General features: G+C 41.8%; 1 protein-coding gene across 2 annotated transcripts; it reads right to left on the bottom strand.

Moving 5' to 3' along the window:
* Window positions 1–1238: 1238 nt before the first annotated feature.
* Window positions 1239–19041, bottom strand: ABCG8 (ATP binding cassette subfamily G member 8). 2 transcript variants are annotated; one of them, XM_035111199.2, is made up of 13 exons: window positions 18845–19040; window positions 17958–18068; window positions 15695–15851; window positions 15110–15348; window positions 13572–13704; window positions 11888–12157; window positions 9768–9930; window positions 9565–9660; window positions 8489–8685; window positions 8227–8303; window positions 6712–6979; window positions 6101–6228; window positions 1239–2628 (listed from the first exon to the last, which is right to left on the bottom strand). In XM_035111199.2, the coding sequence occupies exons 1-13, from the start codon at window positions 18893–18895 to the stop codon at window positions 2488–2490; spliced, it is 2031 nt and encodes a 676-aa protein (XP_034967090.1). In that variant the 5' UTR covers window positions 18896–19040; the 3' UTR covers window positions 1239–2487. The 2 variants fall into 2 exon arrangements, with proteins under 2 accessions (XP_034967090.1, XP_034967092.1); XM_035111201.2 differs by lacking the exon at window positions 17958–18068 and having other exon boundaries at window positions 18845–19041.
* Window positions 19042–22146: the final 3105 nt, after the last annotated feature.

Genomic DNA, 22146 nt, shown 5'->3' with positions numbered 1-22146 from the left:
GAGCAAGCCCCACTGAACTCAGGGGGACTTACGTTTGAGTAGACATGTCCACGACTGTGCTGTGAATTGCTCAAAATAATTATATCATAAATACATTAAATCATTTTATTCATGAGTAAGGAATCCGCTGCAATCGTTATTAGGAAACTAGGAAAATCAGGAAGAAGGGATTTGAGGAAGTCACCAAAAATTAGATTTTATAAACTAAGAATTTAGAAATGGATGTTTTTTTCTTTTTCTTTTATTCTTTTCTTTTTATAATTTTATTGAATGGGACTATAAATAATTGGACAGGGATGCCAACCCTTACCCCACCTTGTTATACTGGGGTCTCTTGGTGGCAGGAGGAGGCCTTGGGGACAGGGAGGGGAGGAGAGGATAAACCCATCTTTAATTTGGACTGCTTTCGACTTCCAACTTCCCACGGGATTCTCTTGTGGCAGAAGGGGACCTGTGGGGGGGGGGAGGCGGATGGATATGTATAAGAAGTCTTTGTCTTTTATGTCTTTTTCCTTTTTGTATTATATTATAAAACCAATAAAAATTATTTTTTTAAAAAAGGGAAAAGACTTGCATAAATAACAAGGGGGAAAAAAAAGGAGAATCCTTTTTTATTGCATGATATCCCATCCCTTACTAAGGATGCAATCCTGTACCCACTTACCTAGGAGCAAGCCCCACTGAACTCATAAATACATTAAATCAGGCTTGGCATATGGTGCCCTGAGACATTTTGGGCTGGCCATCAGCTCCAACCACCAGGTTGGCGAAAGCTGGATTAAACGATAGGTTGTCAAAGCCTGGATTACAATAACAACAAAAGTTTGGTTCCAAAAGGCAATAGAAATTCAGTTTACATCCTGAGGTTCTCTTCAAATAAATAATAATAATTTGCTACGTAACAAAGCATTCTTGGTTGTACTGTAACTCTTCCTAGAAAGGGTCTTCTCAATTCTCTATGTTACCCCAAAGAAATACAAATAAGGATTATTGATTAGATTAGATTATTGCCATCCTTTGACACAGTTGATTTATATAGGGCAGATGTGACTAGGCCTCTAAGCCTCCAGAGCTTGGCTCCAACACACATCAGCCCAAAGGCATAATAATAATAATAATAATAATAATAATAATAATAATAATAATAATAATAATTTATTATTTATACCCCGCCCATCTGGTTCCCCCAGCCACTCTGGGCGGCTTCCAAAAAAACAGAAATTCTAAAATACAGAAATCCATCAAACATTAAAAGCTTCCCTAAACAGGGCTGCCTTGAGATGCAAGGGAGGATGGGAGCCATTAACATCTGGAGGGTCAGAGTTTAAAGGTAAGAGGTGTATTACTTTGTGACTTATTGAGAACCTTTTTAGAAAATCGCCCCATTCTCTGAATTATGCTTCTATATGTAAATCACGCAGATATTACCTTTTAAAAAAATTTAATAGGTTTTTTATTAATTTTCTTGTTAAAAACATTAACAAACAACATAATTACCAACACAAACACAAGCGTTCTTCATCCACATATTTCTTTTACACAAAAAAAGAATACAGAAAAAACAAAGAACACACACAAAACACACACACAAAAACAACACATGAAGTATTGGACAAAAACAGAGAAAATCTTTAAATGCACATCAATTACACCTCTTTTATTTTGACTTCCAGTTTACCTCTCTGTAGTTTGTAAACTTTAACCTTATTATATCGCACAAATCTTAACCTATTTACATCATTATCTATTCTTTAATTTGTATTGGGTTCAGTTGTATTCTGCTGATTAGATTTTGGATATCTAGTTATTCATTATATAATCGTCATAAATCCTCCATTCCTTTTTTATTTTCTGTTTTGTCTGCCCTCTAATTCTTCCCGTAAATTTTGCTAGCTGTGCATATTCTTTCATTAAAAGTTGCCACTCAGGTATGTTGGGTGTGTTACAGCCTTTCCAGTTTCTCGCGACTAGTACTCTTGCCGCTATTATTCCATACATTATCACACAGATCTTACCAGTGACACAACTATCTATGTCATCTAATCCTGAAGACTTTACTCAACAACCGGCTTCCTTCATCCCCTGCTACAAGAAGAACGTGGCAGGGACAGAAATTCAGCATTTTAACCCATTGTATTTTGCTGCCATCTGGTGGCTAATCCAAATCACTGCACTGGGCGTATAAGACGACCCCAAACTTTTCCAGTTAAAATATAGAGTTTGGGATATACGCGCCGTATAAGAAATACGACCCGGCGTATAAGACGACCCCCGACTTTTGAGAAGATTTTCCTGGGTTAAAAAGTAGTCTCACACACAGGAATATACAGTAATCTTTGCAGCATTTTAATAAGCACAAACAAGAGTTTATGGTCCATTTTAAGTGTTGCCTTTATTGCAAGAGTTAGATCTGGCATTTAATATGGACCCGTGTGAACTCTCTCTCCTGCTTTCACTCCTGCCACCATAATCAATAGTGTCATGTTATTATTGCCAGTCCTGGTTTGATTTCTGCTTGATGAACCGAAGAGATAAGTAGTATAAAACCAAGAAGGTGGTGGAAATGCTGACCAAGATGAGGTAAATTGCGTAGTGGGGCTGGAGGTCTAAGTCCATTGACTGGAGTACCTGTAAGTCGATCAAATTCCAATTAATCAATTTGAATTCCAATGAAATAAAATGTATTTGTTTATTTATTAGTGAGTTTCAATCAACTAATCACAGTATTTTTTGCTCCATAAGACGCACCTGACCAAAAGACGCCCCTAATTTTTTAGAGGAGGAAAGCCCCGTTTTTGGGGGGAATCAGCTCACAGTTGTGCAGCTTTTTTTGCAAAGGGGGAAAGCTCCATTTTTGAGGATCAGCTCAAAGTTGTTGAGCTTACCTTGCAAAGGGAAAAAATCCTGTTTTTATAGGGTTCAACTCACAGTTCTGCAGCTTCTTTAGAAAAGGAAAGGGAGCCATTTCTACAGTTTCCAGACAGATAATGTAATCAGCCAGTCACATGTCAGCTGGGGAAACACAACAATGGAGGCCTGGGCAAGGGGGCGGGCTGGGAAGGGAGCTAGCTCTTTTATCTCCCTCCCTGATCTCTTGAATTCAGCTGCTGAGCTGGTTCCTTTAAACACTCTCCTTTCCTCTTGTTAGCCTTTAGCTCTTTCTAAAAAAAAAAAAAGCCAAGCACAATCTGCTTTTTGCCCCTGGGCAATTCGGCTCCAGGGCCCACGCATTCACTCCATAAGACGCACAGACAGTTCCTCTTACTTTTTAGGAGGAAAAAAGTGTGTCTTATGGAGCGAAAAATCCGGTAAATGCATGCAAGTGAAACAGTAGATCTGAAGATGAAACCATTATTTGTTCTGAGAGGAGTATGTCTGTATTACAGCTCAGTGGTAGAGCATCTGCTTTGCATATAAAAGATCTCAGGTCCAGTCTCCAGGTAGGGAGATTTGTCCCCGGTCGAAAATCTTGGAGAGCTTCTATGAGGCAGGATAGACTATACTGAGCTAGATGGATCAATGGTCTGAGTTTGTATAAGTTGGTATAAACACATTTGCTCTTTGGTACTTGTAAAACTCAGCAGGGAGGAGGATGTGGAGAAACATAGAATTAGTTGCCTTTGCTGTGGCGCCATCCACTGTTGGCCTCCTGCCTTACGCCCTACCAGTCTCAATAGGCCCCAGTCACTACTGAATTAAATGCTGCCCCGTCCTGTTTTAAAATTTCTTCCATATACATTTCAGGAAAGAAGCAAACCCATTCCCCTTTTGACATTGCTCTTGTTTCTCTTTGTGTCCACGGTTTGCGGAAGCTATCTATAAAGTTCAGATAAGAGGCTCTTCAGTTACGACTGTCTGTCATTGCAAGAACTGTGACATCTCTCTTGATGAGTGCATGAGCATCATTTGAGGGGTGGTGCAGTGCAATTTCTAAACACTGTTTTCCAGCAAATTCACAGCTGAGGTGTGTAGAAGGGAATTATTGCTGCTTTAACAAAACAACCATCCCTCCAAATTTTCCCCATCATTCGTCGTTTGACAATTGCAGCCACAGCAAAACATAAGCAGGCACAGGTGGTTAAAGAAAAATAGCTACAGGCTCCAAGTTGAAAGTTACCCCCACCTCAGCTGCTAGCCATGATTGAAGAGTCTCGGTTGTGTGAATGGGGCTTGCTAGGAATATACACTGTATTCTTTACGCTCAGAAATGGAAAGATGAAGAAGTTCCCACCAAAGAAGAATGGATAACCAAACTGATGGACTATGTTGAATCAGCAAAGTTAACAGCTAAAATAAGAGAACTTAATGATGATTGTTTTGTTGAAGAATGGAAGCCTTTATCAGATAATTTAAAGAAATATTATAGCTTGAAGAATCCGTAAGGAGGATTTGAACTAGGAGCAACAGAAAGAATCAGACTATTGTGCTATGATTATGTTTAAAAAGAAGGAAGACAGGGCACAGCAAGTGGGGGGGGGGGACATCATGGAAAATGGGATGGGATAATCTGAAAGAAAAATCTTTTTAAAAATATGAAAATATGTACAGGGGTATTGGAATTTTATTTGGAATATGTGTGTGTGTGTATGTGTGTGTATGTATATGTATATGTATACACACACATACATATATACATATACAGTGGTACCTTGGTTTTTGAACATAATCCGTTCTGGAAGACCGTTTGAGTTCTGAAATGTTCGAAAACCGAAAACTCAACAGCCAAAAGCTAGGCCTCAGGATCTTATTCTCAGCGGAAGCCGTGAAACATGTTCAACTTCTGAGGTGTGTTCGAAAACCGAAGCATTTACTTCCAGGTTTATGGCATTTGAAAACCAAAATGTTTGTCAACGGAGACATTTGAAAACCGAGGTACCACTGTACATATTGTGAATTGAGGGGAGGTGCCATGACCTTCCATTCCCCCCTCCCCCCAAAATCCCCTCCTGTAAAACTCCTGTGCAGCTGAATTGACTGTTCTCAGCACCGATCAGATGATGGTCCGTGGAGTGTGCATCTTCAAAGGGGCATGACCAGAGCCAATCAGCTGATGGGTGCTGGCAAAAGTGCTATGGGTTGGATGCTGAGAGGGAGCAGAAATGGATCTCGAAGGGGTCTCAGCAACCAAAGGTAGCTCCTTTGGGGAAACACTATCAGTGTCTAGCAGCAGTTCCTTTGCAGTCCTCTTGAATGGCAACGGAGTGGAGCTCCTTTGAAGCTGCATTCTTGCCACCAACCTATAGTCAGGGGGGCTGGCACCCAGGTGCATCTGTTTATAATTGTAGGGTGTTGCAGAAAGATGAGTGCCCCTAGTGCTCAGTAAGACTAATTGCCTTTCATTAGGCAACTCTATACTGGCTTATCGACAGAGGCCTCTCAGTGTTTCATAGTTTAAAATAAAAGAAACAATTGGCATTAATAATTGTTGGATAAAATTGGTATTGTTATATAATGAGGCTGCTATTGGAACGATATTGGAAAATCAATAAAAATATTATAAAATAATATAAATATAAAAGGTACAATTCCAGAGTACTCTGTGTGTGTGTGTGTCTGTGTACACTAAGTCTGCAACCTGCACAGGGGTTACGTTCCAGGGGTCAAACCTAAAGCCAAAATCGTGTACAGTAAGCCTGCAACTTATGCTCACTTTTCTTACGTGAGCACGGGAAAGGTGATCTGAGCAAATGGAGGTGGTCTGAGAATGAGAGGAGCAGCTTGGTTTTTTTTTTTAGGGGGCCCTCCTGGCTTTATGTGTTTTTGCTTCTGAGCACAGTTCCCAGAACTGAACCCTTGTGCAAGTAGCAGACTTACTGTAAAGTCAGAACCCACTGAGTTCATTGGCAGGTGGGATTGCCAAAGTCATTTTTCCTGGAACTGCGTCCCCTTTCCACCCTTTTAAATTTATTTTATTCTTTTTTGCAACATCCATGAAGCTGAATGTGCACAAGTTAAATGCATGTAAGTTGTGGGTTGGGGTGTGTGTGTGTGTGTGCGCACACACGCACGCAACACTAACCCAAAATTGTGGTTAACTTGTGCGCATAATATTTGAATAGCTATATTCATGAGAAATGTTACCTAGAAAAAAGTGACTTACTAGTTTCCCAGGAATTGGATAGGTGATATTGCCAAACGTCATCGGGTAAATGCGTCCTCTAAATTGAACTTGCATTAATCCTTCAAAACTCCACCTGACAAAAGATACTTTAGAAATCCAAGCTGGAACTGGAAAAAGAGGGAAGCAAAGGGAGCCTAATTCAACATAGATCGTGGACCCAAATAAACACTTTTTCGGGGGCAAGATCTTTGCCCGAAATTGCACAAGAACATGGTGCCCAAAATGGCTGCCATGCTCTCGCAGGAAAAACAGGATGTCCCGTTTTTTCCGGTGCAATTGATGGGTATGCTAGCATGTGACCCCCAGAAAGTTGTCAGGAAGGGAATCATAGTAATTTATTACTTGTACCCCACCCATCTGTTGCCCCAGACACTCTGGGTGGCTTCCAACAGAATATAAAAGACAATGGAACACCAGAAAACTTCCTGACACAGGCCTGCCTTCAGATATTTCCGTATAGATGCTTAAATGGTTTTCCACCCATGAAATATGGCATCCCAGCTAGGCATTTGTAGGTTGCAGGGCATTGCTTCCTCTGCTTCTGTGCATGTAGCTTTCTGCTTGTTGGGTGCCTGATGTTTCCAGCTTACCTGTCCATAGGTTTTCCAAGCTTATGAAGAAGCCTCCGCTCATCAAAAACATTGTGAACAGAATATTGGAAAGGAAGGCCGAGATAGGAAATGTTGGCAGCATGGCAGACATCCACATTGTCATGGTCCGGGCACAGAAAGTGACTAGCATAAGCAGCAGCAGCATAAGGGCGAAATATTCTGGTTCCGGACGGAGGTTTGCTAGCCAGTAGGTAGGAACTCCGTAAACGATCATTAGGAAGAACTGTTCTGGAAGTTCTCCTAAAACCTGTTTGAGAAAGGAAACACCATTGACCAATTTATTCCATATCTGAGGCCCCCAAAAATTGTGACATAAATGGGACATTGTTTCTCTAACTTTCTAATGCTGGATTTTGATGGGACAGTGGAGAGGGAACACATAGCAGAGAGGTCCTGGCATTTTACTTTTTTCAGATCAGGAGCATTGCCATCATCTGGCCAGGGTAATGCCAGGATAATGGGTGGATTTTCCATGTGGCAAGTGTATGAGCTGGTCAAGAGACTTCTGTTGTTTCCTTTAGTTTGGAACAGATTAGCAAAGGAGGAATTAAAGACAGAGGGAAAAATTAAGCAAGGGCTAGGTACTTCTTTTCTTTGCTGAGGTTCCTGCTTATGTCTTAAAAGATAACACACAGGGCTTTTTTCAGCCAGAACTTGACATAACGCAGGTGGCAGAACGCAGCCAGAACTTTCCAGAACCCACCTCTCAGGTGGGTGCCATTGTCAATATAAGAGTTCATGGTGAGTTCCAGCACCTCTTTTACTAGAAAAATAGCGCTGGTAACACATATTTTGCGAGACTGTTTAAAAGCTGCATTTCAGCTGGCTAAAGATCATTGGTTAAAGCTCAAGGTGTTTTACAATGTAAATTGATTCTATATGCACCTTTTTCTGTGACCGTCACCCGATCCTAATTAATTGGGTATTATCCTACATACTGCTGCTGGTGGGGGCGGGAGAGGGTTGCATTTATTTATTTCATTATGTGGATCAGCACAGCTGCTTGCATTTTGTGGCTCTTCTTTGGGACACTAACAAAACATAAACATAACATAACAAAACAAAACCCAGTGTGGTGTGGGGGTTAAGAGCGGTAGACTCGTAATCTGGGGAACCGGGTTCGCTTCTCCGCTCCTCCACATGCAGCTGCTGGGTGATCTTGGGCTAGTCACACTTCTTTGAAGTCTCTCAGCCCCACTCACCTCACAGAGTGTTTGTTGTGGGGGAGGAAGGGAAAGGAGATTGTTAGCCACTTTGAGACTCCTTAGGGTAGTGATAAAGCAGGATATCAAATCCAAACACTTCTTCTTCTTCTTCCTTACAGCACAGCATCAACCCATTACTGGCTTTCATTCTACAATTAATCATAATCTTTCCTAGAGTTAATAGTTCAGTGCTTCTCAAATGGTGGCCCATGGCTCTCCATGTCCCAGAAACATTTCCAATAGATCAGAAGGGATTGGAAGCCATCTTGCTACAACGGAAGCCAATTACCTTGGCTGAGAAATATGGGCTAACAGGATACAGCCCATCTTCAAAATCCTGATACAGTACAGCTTTTTCAGAATGGCCTATAGCAGAAAGCAGAAATAAACCATTGTGTTTCTTGTTAGAATTGCAGACTGCCATGTTTTTTTTAACATTGCTTTTGTTTCTGAATTTTTTTAAAAACTTCTTTTTCAAACGTCTTTAAAAAAAGTTAAAATCTAAAAGAAAGAAAAAACCCTTCTAAAACTCTTAACGCTGTAAAACTTACATTTTGCTACAGTTTCAAGAACCACCAGGTAAGGAATCAGAGCTCCTAGCATAAACAGAAGTGCCGATACATCCGGAATAGACAGACTTTTCTCATGGCCATAATATAGGAATCCCATTAACAATGACATTAGAAGAGTCTCAAATCCGCGGATCAGCAATGCTGAGAGATCTCGGAAATCATTGGAGATCTGGCGGCTACAAAAAGAAATAACATTATCAACTCTGAGCCTAAATTATCTCCTCACTTCAGGATGGAGAACATATCTATGGCTACTACAATGAATGATGCCCACCTTAAACGCCTTGGGGAGGCCTCTGCTGATTAACTCAGCATGATTAATAGGTCAAGTTTGTGCTTTTGGACCTAAATAGATTCCACCTGTATTTCTATTTGCTACAACCAACCAGATCCCTATAATCTTGGCCCTAGGACACAAGATGAGGACCATTCAATCCATATCCATAACTAATAATGCCATCAAGCTTGGAGGAAGTGTACATTAACCATGTTAGATGGTCATGTCTGATACTGATATTCCAGGAATTAAATAGGTATACCAACTAGAACGGGCCTTCTCTGCAGTGGCTCCCCGTCTATGGAATGCTCTCCCCAGGGAAGTTCAGCTAAAGCAGGCATCCCCAAACTTTGGCCCTCCATATGTTTTGGACTACAATTCCCATCATCCCTGACTGCTGGTCCTGTTAGCAAGGGATCATGGGAGTTGTAGGCCAAAACATCTATCTGGAGGGCCGCAGTTTGGGGATGCCTGAGCTAGAGCCTTCATTATACACCTTTAGACGCCAGGCAAAAATGTTCCTTTTTAACCAGGCCTTTGGTTGATCCAACACCCTTTTAGAATGTGGCTTTTTTTGGGGGGGGGGTGTTATTGAGTGATTGCTTTGTTTGATTTTACCGTATATGTTGTGGTCTTGTTGTGAACCGCCCTGAGACCTCCAGGTATAGGGCAGTGTATAAGTTGAATTAATAATAATAATAATAATAATAATAATAATAATAATAATAATATTCCTGTCTGATATTTGTACTCTTACCAGGGCTTGAAACAACATTACCTTAGCAAAACAGTGAACTGCTGTAACCATCCTGGCAACTGTTCGGCCGAATGAGAGTTCACAGTAATTTTCTCCTCCAAAATGAACGTAGTAGAGCTGTCAAAAATGGACGGAAATGGGAGATGGGTTTATTCTGAAACCAATTTCTTTATATACTGCCTTGATATACCGCCATCAAAGCTCTTTACAGCTCTTGTTTTTACCTCTGTGCAGAAACAGTGACCATGTTGTCTCTTGGTTTGCTTTTCCATAAGCGGTCATCCACATTTTTAATGTTTTCATGAAACATGGCAGCAAGTGAGCGAGCCCTTTGCTTGCTTTCCATCTCCTTTTCTTCACTCTGCCTCTCGATGCTGATCAAATCAACTGTAAGACAGGATCCTGAGTAAGATCATATAACCCACACATGCTGCTCAAACGTTTTCAGTTTCGTACCTGAATTTACGGTTATCTTTTCAGAGGTAATTGAATCCCATCTTCCAATTCTGTTTAAATTCCCTGCTTGTCAATTTAGGATTACACTTCATGCATCAAATGAAGTGCCCACTGATAACGGCATCCCTGATAGGTGACCATCCAGAAACACTGAGAACCTCCTGGATCAGGCCAGTGGTCCATCAAATCTAGTGTCCTGTTCTCACAGTTGCCACCCAGATGTCTATGGGAAGCCTGCAAGTGGGACCTGAGCTCAAGAGCATTCTCTCCTCCTGTGATTTCCAACACCTGGTATTCAGAAACTTATTCTCTTCTGCTGCGGAGACTGATGCAAATAATTCATCCAGTTTCTCTACAATCTCATTGTCCTCCTTTAGTATACATTAGACTGCCTTGTCATCCAAGGGTCTAACAGCCTCCCCAGCTGCTCTCCTGCTACTAATAGTGTATTTAAAGAACCTATTGTTTGTCTTCACTCTTTTAGTAAACTCTGACAAAGGAGAGGCTGCCAGCTTCTCTTGTAGTCTGTTCCACCCTTGAAGAGGCCATCATGAAATTCTTGATAATGTTTAGCCCAGTGATAGCCAATGTGGTTCATTAGCAGATGCTATAGACTACAGCTCCCATCAGCCTCAGCCAATATATGGCAAGTAGGGATGATGGGGATTGTAATCCACAACTTATTCAAGGCATTATGTAGTCTACTAGTAGTTTATTCTAATCCTTCTTTAAGATGTGGTGTTTGTTTTCTCTATAACTAAACAAGCAGATTATTAGGGCTAGAGCACCACTGCTAACCCTACTACTTTCTCTAAGACAGACATAGGCAAACTCTGGCCCTCCACAAGTTATGGGACTACAATTCCCATCATCCCTGACCACTGGTCCTGTTAGCTAGGGATGATGGGAATTGTAGTCTCAAACATCTGGAGGGCTGGAGTTTGTCTATGCCTGCCTAAGAGAGTGGTTGTTTCATTGCATAACTGCCTCCCTTTTAATCAACTTGTCCTTCTGCCTCTATCTATCTCTGTCTTCCAAACTGGTCTGGTGTCAAACTTCAGGGGGGTCCTTTGTATGATGCCCACTAAGGGCCTCCACCTTCCCAGCCCACCCACCCCCAACCAGGGCAGGCCAAGTAATGCTGGTGGCACAGGGGAACTTTAAGTTTATAGATCTAAAGTGGACACTCGGGTTATGAACGTGATCCGTGCGGGAGGCACATTCGCAACCCGCAGCATCCACAACCCACAGCGCCACGTCTGTGCATGTGCAGGTTGCAATTCGGCACTTCTGTGCATGCGCAGAGTGTGATTTAGCGCTTCTGCACATGCGCTAAAGCCCGGAAGTAACCCATTCCAGTACTTCCGGGATCGGCGCAGCGCGCAACCCGAAAACGCGCAACCTGAAGTTTCTGTAACCTGAGGTATGACTGTACCTGGATTATAGATATTGGAAAACAGGTTGTAGAGGTGGGCTTTTTTTAGTGCGGGAGGGTAACTTAAAATGGCAGATGAACACAGCAGATGAGAACTTAGCTTGGCTCCCATTCAAATGGTACAGCCACCTGCCACTGAAAAGCATCTTGGGGCGGGTATTGAGAGAGAGGGCAGTGAATAGCAGCACAACTGCTTGGGGACAGTGAGGGGCCTTTCTAAACTTCTGGGATCCTTGGCCAGTACCTGATCTGGCCTATTGCTGGCACCAGGGCTGCTCCCAAATCAAACTTTGGTGTTGTTTTTCTGCCTTTCCCACTGCCACTTCTAAAGGTAGAGGGGAAAGTTTTCTAGTCAATAGTCAATCAGACAACATAATCTGATCATCGCTGGCTATCTGCAAACCCTCAGTTTAAACAAACAATAACCCTCCCAATATAACTTATTATACCAACCGTAGAAATCTGCAGGATTGCTGTATGTTGGACAAGGATATCCCATTTGTGTGAAATATTGGACCATGTCTTGGGCAGCACCAGAGTAGACTGTGAGTCCAGATGTCATCAAGAGAACCAAATCAAAAAGCTGGAAGATATCTGATCTTGGCTGGTGAACTGACAAAAGAACTAACCTATTTCCTCTTGCTAGCCTAGACAGCAGTATTACGAGGTTGTGGGCGGTAAAGCTGTCCAGTCCAGCTGTGGGATCATTGAGTATCAAGATTCCTGCCAAAGGGGAAGCAAAGTTAATTGCAGTGAGTTATGTATGTATCTGATTAGGTTGGTAGCTTTCACCTTCATCCTAAATATGTTCTTACATAGCTTGGTGGCCTATTCCAGCAGTTTATCCAGGCAGATTATTTTTCAGAGACAAATTAATGAGGAATGAGTTGTTGTTGTTGTTGTTTATTTATACCCTGCCCATCTGGCTGGGTAACCCCCACCACTCCGAGCGGCTTCCAACAAATACCAAAATACATTAAAATATCACAGATTAAAAACTTCCCTAAACAGGGCTGCCTTTAGGTGTTTTCTAAATGTCAGGTAGTTGTTTATCTCCTTGACCTCCGATGGAAGGGCGTTCCACAGGGCGGGCGCCACTCCTGAGAAGGCCCTCTGCCTGGTTCCCTGTGTCTTTGCTTCTCGCAGTGAGGGAACCGCCAGAAGGCCCTCGGCGCTGGATCTCAGTGAGTTAACATGTTAATGAGTTAATGAGGAAAAAACGGAAGTTTTGACAACTTTTTGCCCTCCTGAGGTTGCTGGACAACAATTCCCATCATCCCTGATCATTAGCCACCCTGGCTGGAGCTGATGGGAACCAATGGGAGTTACCATCCAACAACATCTGGAAAGCAAAAGACTATGCCTGAAATGCATACGACACACAAAATATTTAGGCATTCATAGAACCATAGAATTGTAGAGTTGGAAGAGATCCTATTTAGTTCAATGCCCTGCAATTCAAGAACCTTTCCCCCAGCTTGGGTCTCAAACCCACAACCCTGAGATCAAGAGTGTCATGCTCTACCGATCCATGATATTACAGCCCAGAGAGGGGGCAGAATGGGGGTCTTGCTTGCTGTCATCACATCCTCACTTGCTCCACCCCTCTTGTGTTGGGACAAAGGTTTGAAAAGGGAAGCTTGCTCTCTTCTGCGCAAACATAATTTAAACCTAAGAAAATGGCCATGGCTGTAAAGCATCTCTTTCTTGTGGTGCTATGCACCCTGATCCCACATTCACCCAGGGCATGGGCGCATACCTACAAGACCCTCACCCCACATACAGTACACTCATTTCAGTTGCCTGGATAAAACACTGGCCAACAGGTATTTCTGGCCACAAACAACTTTATGATGTGCCCACCTGAAAATCAAGGACCATTTGTAGAGCTAGTAAATGCCCTTGCAGGTATCTGAAAATGCAGAGTAACAAAGACATGGTAAAATGTACTTTGCCATGTGGCCAGATGCTACAGACAACCTTTTTTGAGTCATACACTTGAAAGTTAAAAGAGAACATTGTGGGGTAGGTAGCCACCCATATTCACCCACGGCTATGCCAGCACCCTCCTTTATTCAGCACCCAAACCACAGCCCTGGGAAGGAAGCACAGCAGAGATGCTTTCGGAAGTTCTTACCAGGATTCCATAACAGTTGGACCCCAATGCTCACTCGTCTTCTCTCCCCGCCAGAAACACCACGGATATATTCGTTCCCTACTCTTGTGTTCGCACATTGCCGCAATCTCAGTTCTGCTATAACGTCTTCTACCTGAAGAATTAATGAGAAGACAGTGTTCATAGCAGTACCGTGGAATGCCATTTGCAAATAAACATCATAGAACAGGCACCCCCAAAATCGGCCCTCCAGATGTTTTGGGACTACAACTCCCATCATCCCTAGCTAACAGGAACAGTGGTCAGGGATGGTGGGAATTGTAGTCCCAAAACATTTGGAGGGCTGAGTTTGGGGGTGCCTGTTATAGAAGGATCTTGGCCATGGAAAGGGCATTGCTGTGCATAGACAGTGCTATTTTTCTAGATAAAGTGGTGCTGCAACTCACTATGAACGCCTCCCTTGTTCTTTTATAATGGTAACAGCACCCACCTGAGAGGTGCCGGAACTGAGCTCCAGCTGGAAAAAAAGCCCTGGCTGTAGAATATAATGCTATACTCAGCAGTGGCTTGCCGAGGAAGGGTACGGTGGTTGACACAGTGCAAATGCACCGTGATAACTAAATCCAGCATTCCTACCAGTGCGTTTGCACTGCGCTGACCTTTCCACTGCCTTGCCTCTCCCTCCCAGTAAGCTAGCATAGTGGCTAGCTACCACCTAGTGAGCTGCTTCTGGCTTATGTAAAGTTCTGTGCAGAAACACTGTTTTAATTTCGGAAAGATGCCTCCTGAATACTATCTCCATCATGTCCTGCTTACAGAGTTCCCAGAAGCATCTGCTTGACCACTCTGGGAAACAGGAAGCTGAACTAGCTCTCCTTCTGTTTGTAATTTGGGGCAGTATGAGACTGATTAGTTGCACTAGCACAAGGGTGCAATGGGATTTCCTCTCTGCTCTCCTGTATGTGTCCTGCAGAGTCCCCAAATCTTCTGGGGAAGGTTGGAGGGAACTCCAGAACAGATTGGGGGGCATAGGGGAGAATGCTACGTTGCACGAGGAGAAGTCCTTGCACTAACAGAGTGCTCACCTTAGCACTATGTTGTATCTAGCCCTTTGTTTCCAGGTAATTGAAAAGCAATCACTCTGCAGTGCTGAAGGGCTGTCGTGTGGACGCAACCTTGGAGTTTTTGCCTCAGGCCCAACATTGCTAGGGCCGATCCTGCCCTCTGCCCCACACAGCCAGTAGCCATTTGCATTTTAAAGAATCAATTTTTCTATCAAGGCATTTCTTTTCCTATCTATGCCTCTCCAGAGTTAGACAAGCACTTGGCATGACAATGTGCCAATTCATATTTTTCCATCAAAGAGCACAAAACAAAGTAAAATTGCAAGCCATCCAAAAAAGAGGAGATATTAGGTAAAACATGCTCTATCATTGATTAAAGAAAAGAAGGTGAATAATCACATTCAGATTAGCTTTTCTTTATCCAAACAACTCATACAGCCACTTAGCTAATGTTATTAAATACATTCTTGACAACTTAATTTTCATTCTAATTACCCTTTTTTCTCTTTGTGAATCTGAAAACATCTTGGGGAGACGCAATTTTGCAATGAACAATAGCGTTTCTCTGACTGTCAGGTTGGGTAGCAGTCTGTCCTCTTGCCGTACGTGGGCAATGCATTTCTTTGCCAGCTGGCGAGTGCAAGGTTTTCCATTGATCAAGATTTCACCTGACGTAATTTTGCCTCCGTGGTCCCTGCAGGTAATCACGTCAAACAAAGACGTCTTTCCGCAAGCTGCAAATATAACAGGTCCAGATGTTTAAGTATCTATGGGAGAACGGCTGCTTTAGGTTCTTCACCCCAAATTTCATCCACATTTTCTGATCTGTTCAAATCTAAATTATTTGTACAGAAGGTAGTTAGACTGGCGGCAGCTGAATCTTACTTTGACAGTGGTAATGGGAAAGGGTTCTCCACTGAACTTGAAGACCCCAGGCTGGCTTAAAGTGCTGTCTGCCCTCCACCTGAGGTAGCTGCCTCACTCTGCTCGATAGTAGGGCCACCCCTTGTTTTATTGTCTTTGAAAATATAGCAAACAAATGCTGAGACTGCGCAGATTAAAAAGGGATTTAATTCTTACCAGAGCTCTCTATGAGAGCCAGCATCCGCCCACTTCTGACTTTAAAACTCATATTTTGTATAGCTGCCACATGGGAATCGGAGTCCAGGCCACACATCCCAGGAATGTTCATCTCTGCTAGTTTCTCATACCAGGGAACCTGTGAGGCTATATTAACCTATGGAAGATGAATGGTGTTTTTGTTAAGTAGAAATGCCTGACATTTGATGATGATGATGATTTGTCAATTGCTCTAGAAGGCTTTATCATCTGAAAAGTAGAGTAAGAATGCTTCAAATGAAATAAGGGGGAGTTCATTGTAATTTCTAACAAGTCTAGAGCTGTGGAGGTCTATTGGACAGTATTTTAATCCACCAATATCTAAATTCAAATCCCAAATCAGTGCTTTTCCAGGTGAAATTTCAGGTGTGATGTTCAGGACTGTAGCCACAGAAATACCCCTCATGCTAAATGCTTAACCTTAATTTTATTAAAAAGCAAGGATGTCCTCTTATCTAGCTGTAGTAATAATAATAATAATAATTAATAATAATAATAATAATAATAATAATAATAATTTATTTATACCCCACCCATCTGGCTGGGTTTCCCCAGCCACTCTGGGCGGCTTCCAACAGAAATATTAGAATACACTAATTTCTTAAAGATTAAAAGCTTCCCTAAACAGGGAAGTTATATAGATGCTCAAGATTGCAGTCTAGCTCTTTGTGGAGATATAATGCAATTGTTACTAAGAAATAAACCTGCTTTCACCTTCCAGCATGTATGCAAGAGCACCGGCAGATATTAACCCCCCCACACACTTTTAAAAACACAATCCATTCATTTAGTAGTGCAATGCGTTTCAGCTTAGGCTAAAAGGGTTTTTTAAGGTCCTTTCCAGTCCTGTGGTTTTATGGTCTCAAGATTGGATTCTGCAGAAACAGAGACTGCTAAAATCATCAGGCCAGTATCTTTCTCCAGTAAGCTGCCCAGACAGATCTGTTAAGTATCTGCTTTGCAATGTAGAGTAATGAGTAATGAACATAATCAATACCAATTTGTTAAAAGACATAGGAGAAATGCATTCAGGCACATTTAAAAGTCTTTAGGTTGTGTTGAACTAAATTCTACTCATAGCAGATCCATTTAGGTTAATGGGCCTATGTTTTAACATTACTAGAGCTACTGTCAGTGTGACTATCTTTGACTGCAAATTTACTGGGGAATAAGGTCTGTTTAATTTAATTCAATGGAGATTACTTCTGAGTAGACACATATTGACTGTTAAGAGGTCTAAGAGAAATACATTGAGTTCGTATCACGGACCACGCTTAGTTATGGATGAAGAAATCTGGCAATTTCAGTTTCTTTCCATTTCTTATTTTTCCATTCTTAAATTTGGTTTGCCCTATTCCTGCATACACTTAAAAAATTAAATATAAACATCTTCATGAAAAATTGTATTTTCATGCAGATTTCTACACACACACACATATTGTTATGCAATTTTCCCCACTATAGGAATTTTTGTAAGCAGTTTTGCAGTATTAAAGATATTCCTAGATACATTCAATTTTGAATGTGTTTGCTTCTACTAAAATATGCATTATTATCTTTTAACATATTCTTTGGCTAGAGAAATGCATTACAAAATTCAGAGAAAAGTGTATTTCGAAGGAGATCCAGAGTTTGGTCTGTGTATTTCTTTGGGAAGTACAGGCTTGGTAGTTTTGCATTAAAATGAAAACCCTACCCTTGACATTTTATTCTCCCACCATTAAGCCAGCATTCCCTTCCAATCAAAGTGGAACCATTTATACCCTGCAATAGGGATGGGGGAGAAATTCATTTCAGCCCACTTTTAAAGGTGAGACCATCAAATTCACACTTTTTGAAACAATATGAGAACTGGAAAACAGCCAGTTAGCTGAATTTTGTGTTTTAGTTCTCCAACAGTATTTACAAAATGCATAAATTAGGGGAAAAGTGTGCATAAAAATGAAATATATTAATGAAAAGTGTGCATAAAAATGAAATATATTAATGCATTAACAAATGCATTATATTAGGAAAATTGCTTGCAAAAATGTGCACATTTGTCAAAACTGTGTACCAAAAATGTGTTTATAAAGGGAATTCAAACCAAAATGCTAATGAATTTTCATTAGGATTTTTAAAAAATCGCTAATTGCTTTTTAAAATTTCAGCTCAAATGTTTTAAGCAGATGATTACCAAGCACTCTACCTCACTCTATGGATTTAAATAAATTCCCCACTTTACCTGGTAGTTGAGGTCTCTGACCTCTAGAACATTTGATTTGCCACTGTATGTGAAATAGAGGCTGTTATCATCGTCCGAGCAAAAAATGCTGTCTTGGAATCTCTTATTTACCTGTATGGAAATCATAGCCAATATGTTATTTGGATAAAGCTTCCAATTATTTTAAAAAGAAAGAAGGGAAGGACAGATGGTGTACATTCGTCAGCTAGAGCCGCATCTCGTGTAACAAACCAAGATGTTATAGCAGCTACAGCAGGGTTGGGGATTTTGATCCATTTGAACCACAAATTCATGGTTGTCTCTGGCTCTTGAATGTGTGCCCATGGTGTGTTGAGGGATGCATTCGCTTTCCACACTTTACAATAAATTCCCAATGTGCCTTAAGAAGCTGCACAGTTATGGTTGTACAATTTAAATCATGAATAGCATAGCATGAAACTGGCAATCCCAGTTGAGATATTTGCTCGTGTATTGGAATTGTTCTTTACTGTTATATTGCTGGTTGTTTGCTGTGTTTGGCTCCTTTGGAAGGAACAGTGGGATAGAAATATAATAAATTAAAACAAATAACATATCCTACAGGTTCTATTCACTAATTCAATCATTAATCTTTCAATTCAAGTATGAAGTTTTTCCTTCACTGTATTTCTTAATTTTATTCCATTTATTAGTCCGATTTTTGTTTTAAAATCTGAAACCACTTTCACTCTGCCACTCCTCCAAGTTCAGGTAGGTAGCCGTGTTGGTCTGATGCAGTCAAAATGAATAAATTAATTAACAAATTGTCCAGTAGCACCTTAGAGACCAACAATGTTTGTTCTGGGTATAAGCTTTTGTGTGCATGCACCCTTCTTCCCCTCCAAGTGTCAGCCTTAAATTTCACTCACTTTCTCAGTCTCTTCTTCCCCCAGGGCATGTTCCTGTTGAGAGTTTTCCATCCTTTCGTTCTCCACAGCAGTAACTTTTGCTCACCTCCTTTTCAACCGATTGTGTGTTTTCTACTCTCTTTTTCAAGACTAACCCACATCTCCTGCTCACTCCAAGAAGGTAACCCAGAGTAACCTAAAACACCTGGACCACACCCACTTCTGAAATACTGTGCTTACTATTGTGCTATAGTAAGGGTAAAGGTTCATCAGATAATAATTATGGTTTGCCTATCACCTGCTACAGAAATGTATTTTTTTATTATACATTGAAAAACTATAGAGGTTTCTCCTTTCGGCTTAGCACCTGGTTTGTTGAGAGCCAGGGATCTGAGGACCTGCAAAGGAAGTCCCCCACCCTTTATGTTCCTAATTTGTTATTTAAAAACATGACTGGAGGCATCTATTATAGCAATCCTGAAATTCATAAATTTGGCAGCTAGCAAGATGCATTATGTCCCCAATAAAAGTGTTATCTTACCTCCTTAGCGAAGCTCCCAGGAGCTGGTGGGGGAGAGACTGCGCCTGTGCAATTTTTGTTGAATTATCCGGCGCCAGTTGGAAAATGGCAGAACACTCAGGTTTTGCATGATGGACAGCGAGGGAGCAGTTGCAGTGACCTGCAACACCTGTGCCATGTTTGTCCTCCTGTCTGAAAACGTGCAAAACTTCGTCTACAACAAATGCAGACTGCTTGCCTTGCTGGAAGAGAAGGTACAGCAATGGGAGGCCCCTTTACCACTTTGTGGCAACATGAGGAAATTCTCACTAGACCAGAGTGGATTGTCCTGAAACAGAGATGCACGCAGGGTGCCCCTAGGGAGGGAGGGAGATCACCCAATGCAGGAGATGGGCCCTTGGAGGAATGTTACACAAAAAAGCAGGACTGTCGGGAGCCATGCTGTGTCTCTGCAGCTGCAAAATCAATTCCATGCCCTCACCTCAGACACCCATCCTTGGTCAGAAGAACAAGCACAACAGCTCCCAGACCTCAGAACACACCAAGATGGTGGTGGAAGGTACAGTGCACAGAACATTTCCTGCCACTCCCCAGAAAAGAAAGAGATGTCTAGTGGTGGAAGGTGTCTCACTTCAGAGGGGGGGAGAGACAGCAGTGTATGAAGGAATATCTCATGCTTTCAGTTGTCTCTATACTGATGCACAGAGTATGGGGAAAAGCAAGAGCAATTTGGGTGCTTAATAAAGGATGATAAATACCGGTATAGCCTAACAGGCATTACTAAAACCTAGTGGGATGAAACTCATGAATGTAGTGTAGAAATTGAGGGGTATAACCTGTTCAAAAGGAACAGACCAAACAGAAAAGGAGGAGTAGCAGCATTATATGTAAAGGATGTGTACATTTGTGAAGTGATCCATGACTTGGAGCATGGAAGGCAGATTGAGAGTATATGGGTACATAGCTGCCAAGTTATCCCTTTTTTTAAAGGGATTTTCCCTTATGCTGAATAGGCTTCCTCACGAGAAAAGGGAAAACTTGGCAGCTATGTATGGGTAAATATTGTAGGAGAGGGGAAATTCATTTCCCAGGAGGTAGAAGAAGCAACAAGCGGATCATTACTCTTGGACCTAGTCCTCACCAAAAGGGAGGAACTGATCAATATAGTGAAAGTACAGAGAACCTTGGGAGGAGATGATCATATTCTCTTGGGTTTCATTATACAAAGGCAAGGGAAAATTGAGTGTAGTCAGACATGCATTCTGGACTTTAAGAAGGCTGATTGCAAAAAGCTAAAAGAACTTTGAGCTGCCATGGTCAGAAACAATCAAAGGCAGTCAGAGATGGATGAGAGTTTCTTAAATGTGAAATATTGAAGGCACAAATGCAGACAATTCCAACAAGAAACAAAATAGGAGGCACCAAAAGAAACTGGTATGGCTGCATAATATTACAGATGATATAAGATGTAAGAGTGGCATGTATAAGAAATGGAAGAAAGGAGAAATCACAAAGGAAAAGAATAGACACATAGCCAACAGTTTCAAGGAGGTCAGGCAGGCTGAAGCTGAGAGTGAAGCAAGAGGCAAAAAAACAAGCAAGTATTAGGTTCCTTGAGTGGAGAAGATGGAGAAATGCTATCGGGTGACAGAAAAAGGCGGAACTGCTCAACACCAACTTTGCCTCTGTCTTTACCCGAAAGGAAAGCAATGCCCAACCTGGAGAAAGCAGAATATATGATGCAAGGAGGGAGCTGCAGCCCAAGATTGGAAAAGAGGTGGTAAGGGAACACCTAGCTACTTTAAATGAATTCAGATCTCCAGGGCCTGATGGGCTACAGCCAAGGGTACTAAAAGATCTTGCAGGTGCAATCTCAGAGCCTCTAATCCTTGAGAATTCCTGGAGAACAGAGCGACTCCCCCGCTGCCCAGTAAGCTCGTAAGAGCCCCGAGAGCCAGCGGAGTTGCAGTCGGGGGAGCCATTTTGAGCACCAACGTTACCTCCACGAAGCAAAGCTCCAAGCCTACAGCCTGCAAGTGGCGGATTCTTTCCTTTAAAAAGAAGAGATTTGGATCAAGTAAGTCAAAAATTTGTGAATTGGACTGGGTAATTGGCGCTGGGAGGAGGCTTAAAAGGGAAGTCAGCCCCCCCCCCCACTTGAGTAATGGACGATGCAGTAAAGCTGTGGAAAGCTCAGAAATTTTCTTTTAAAAACTTTTTCCTGATGCAGAGTAAGGGAAAAAGATAAAGTGTGCATAAATCTCTGCAAAAGACTGTGATTTGACAAGGGGAAACCCCCCGTGAATTTGGAGTCGGGTCAAAGGAAGGACCGGCTAGCCGTCTTTATGGCGTCACAATAGAAAAGAATGTGATTGTCTGTATGAGTCTGAGACTGAGAGCTGCAGACAAGTAAAAGAGGAAGCTTTAAAAATAAATCTCAAGGCTACTCAGTGCTGAATTTGAGACTGAATAATAAGAGAAAAAGTAAAGAAATAGAGGTTGGATCCAGTTCAGACGGGACTTTATGCTTTTTATATTTGGAAAATATAAAACAAGGACAACAACAATACCACTTCCTGCTCTGCCACAATTATGGAGGCGGAGAGCACTAACAGGAAGGAAGAGAAGGTTCTGGACTGTGAGAAGAATGGTACACAGTGGGACTTGATTTTGATAACAATTCTGGAAATGATAGAGGAGATTCGCAATCCTAAAGGTGTTGCAACAAGCATGGATGAGAGGACTGATGAACTAATAGAACTGAATTTTGAAATAGATGATCCATATGAATTCAGAGAGGAAG

Source organism: Zootoca vivipara, chromosome 3 (assembly GCF_963506605.1).
Source record: "Zootoca vivipara chromosome 3, rZooViv1.1, whole genome shotgun sequence".
NCBI classification, from domain to species: Eukaryota; Metazoa; Chordata; class Lepidosauria; order Squamata; family Lacertidae; genus Zootoca; species Zootoca vivipara.
The sequence above is the reverse complement of the archived record's forward strand: the minus strand, read 5'-3'. Positions and strand labels throughout refer to the sequence as shown.

Bases quoted from the DNA above. Each gene is read 5' to 3' on its own strand.
- ABCG8 (XM_035111199.2), bottom strand. From the start codon at position 18,895: ATGGAAAACTCTCAACAGGAACATGCCCTGGGGGAAGAAGAGACTGAG. The intron at 8,686-9,564 runs GTAATGTTGTTT...TTCTTTTTGTAG, and splicing joins CAGTTCACTGTTTTGCTAAG to CCGCCAGATCTCCAATGATT. The intron at 6,980-8,226 runs GTAATTGGCTTC...TTTCTCAAACAG, and splicing joins GCCCATATTTCTCAGCCAAG to GTTTTAGGAGAACTTCCAGA.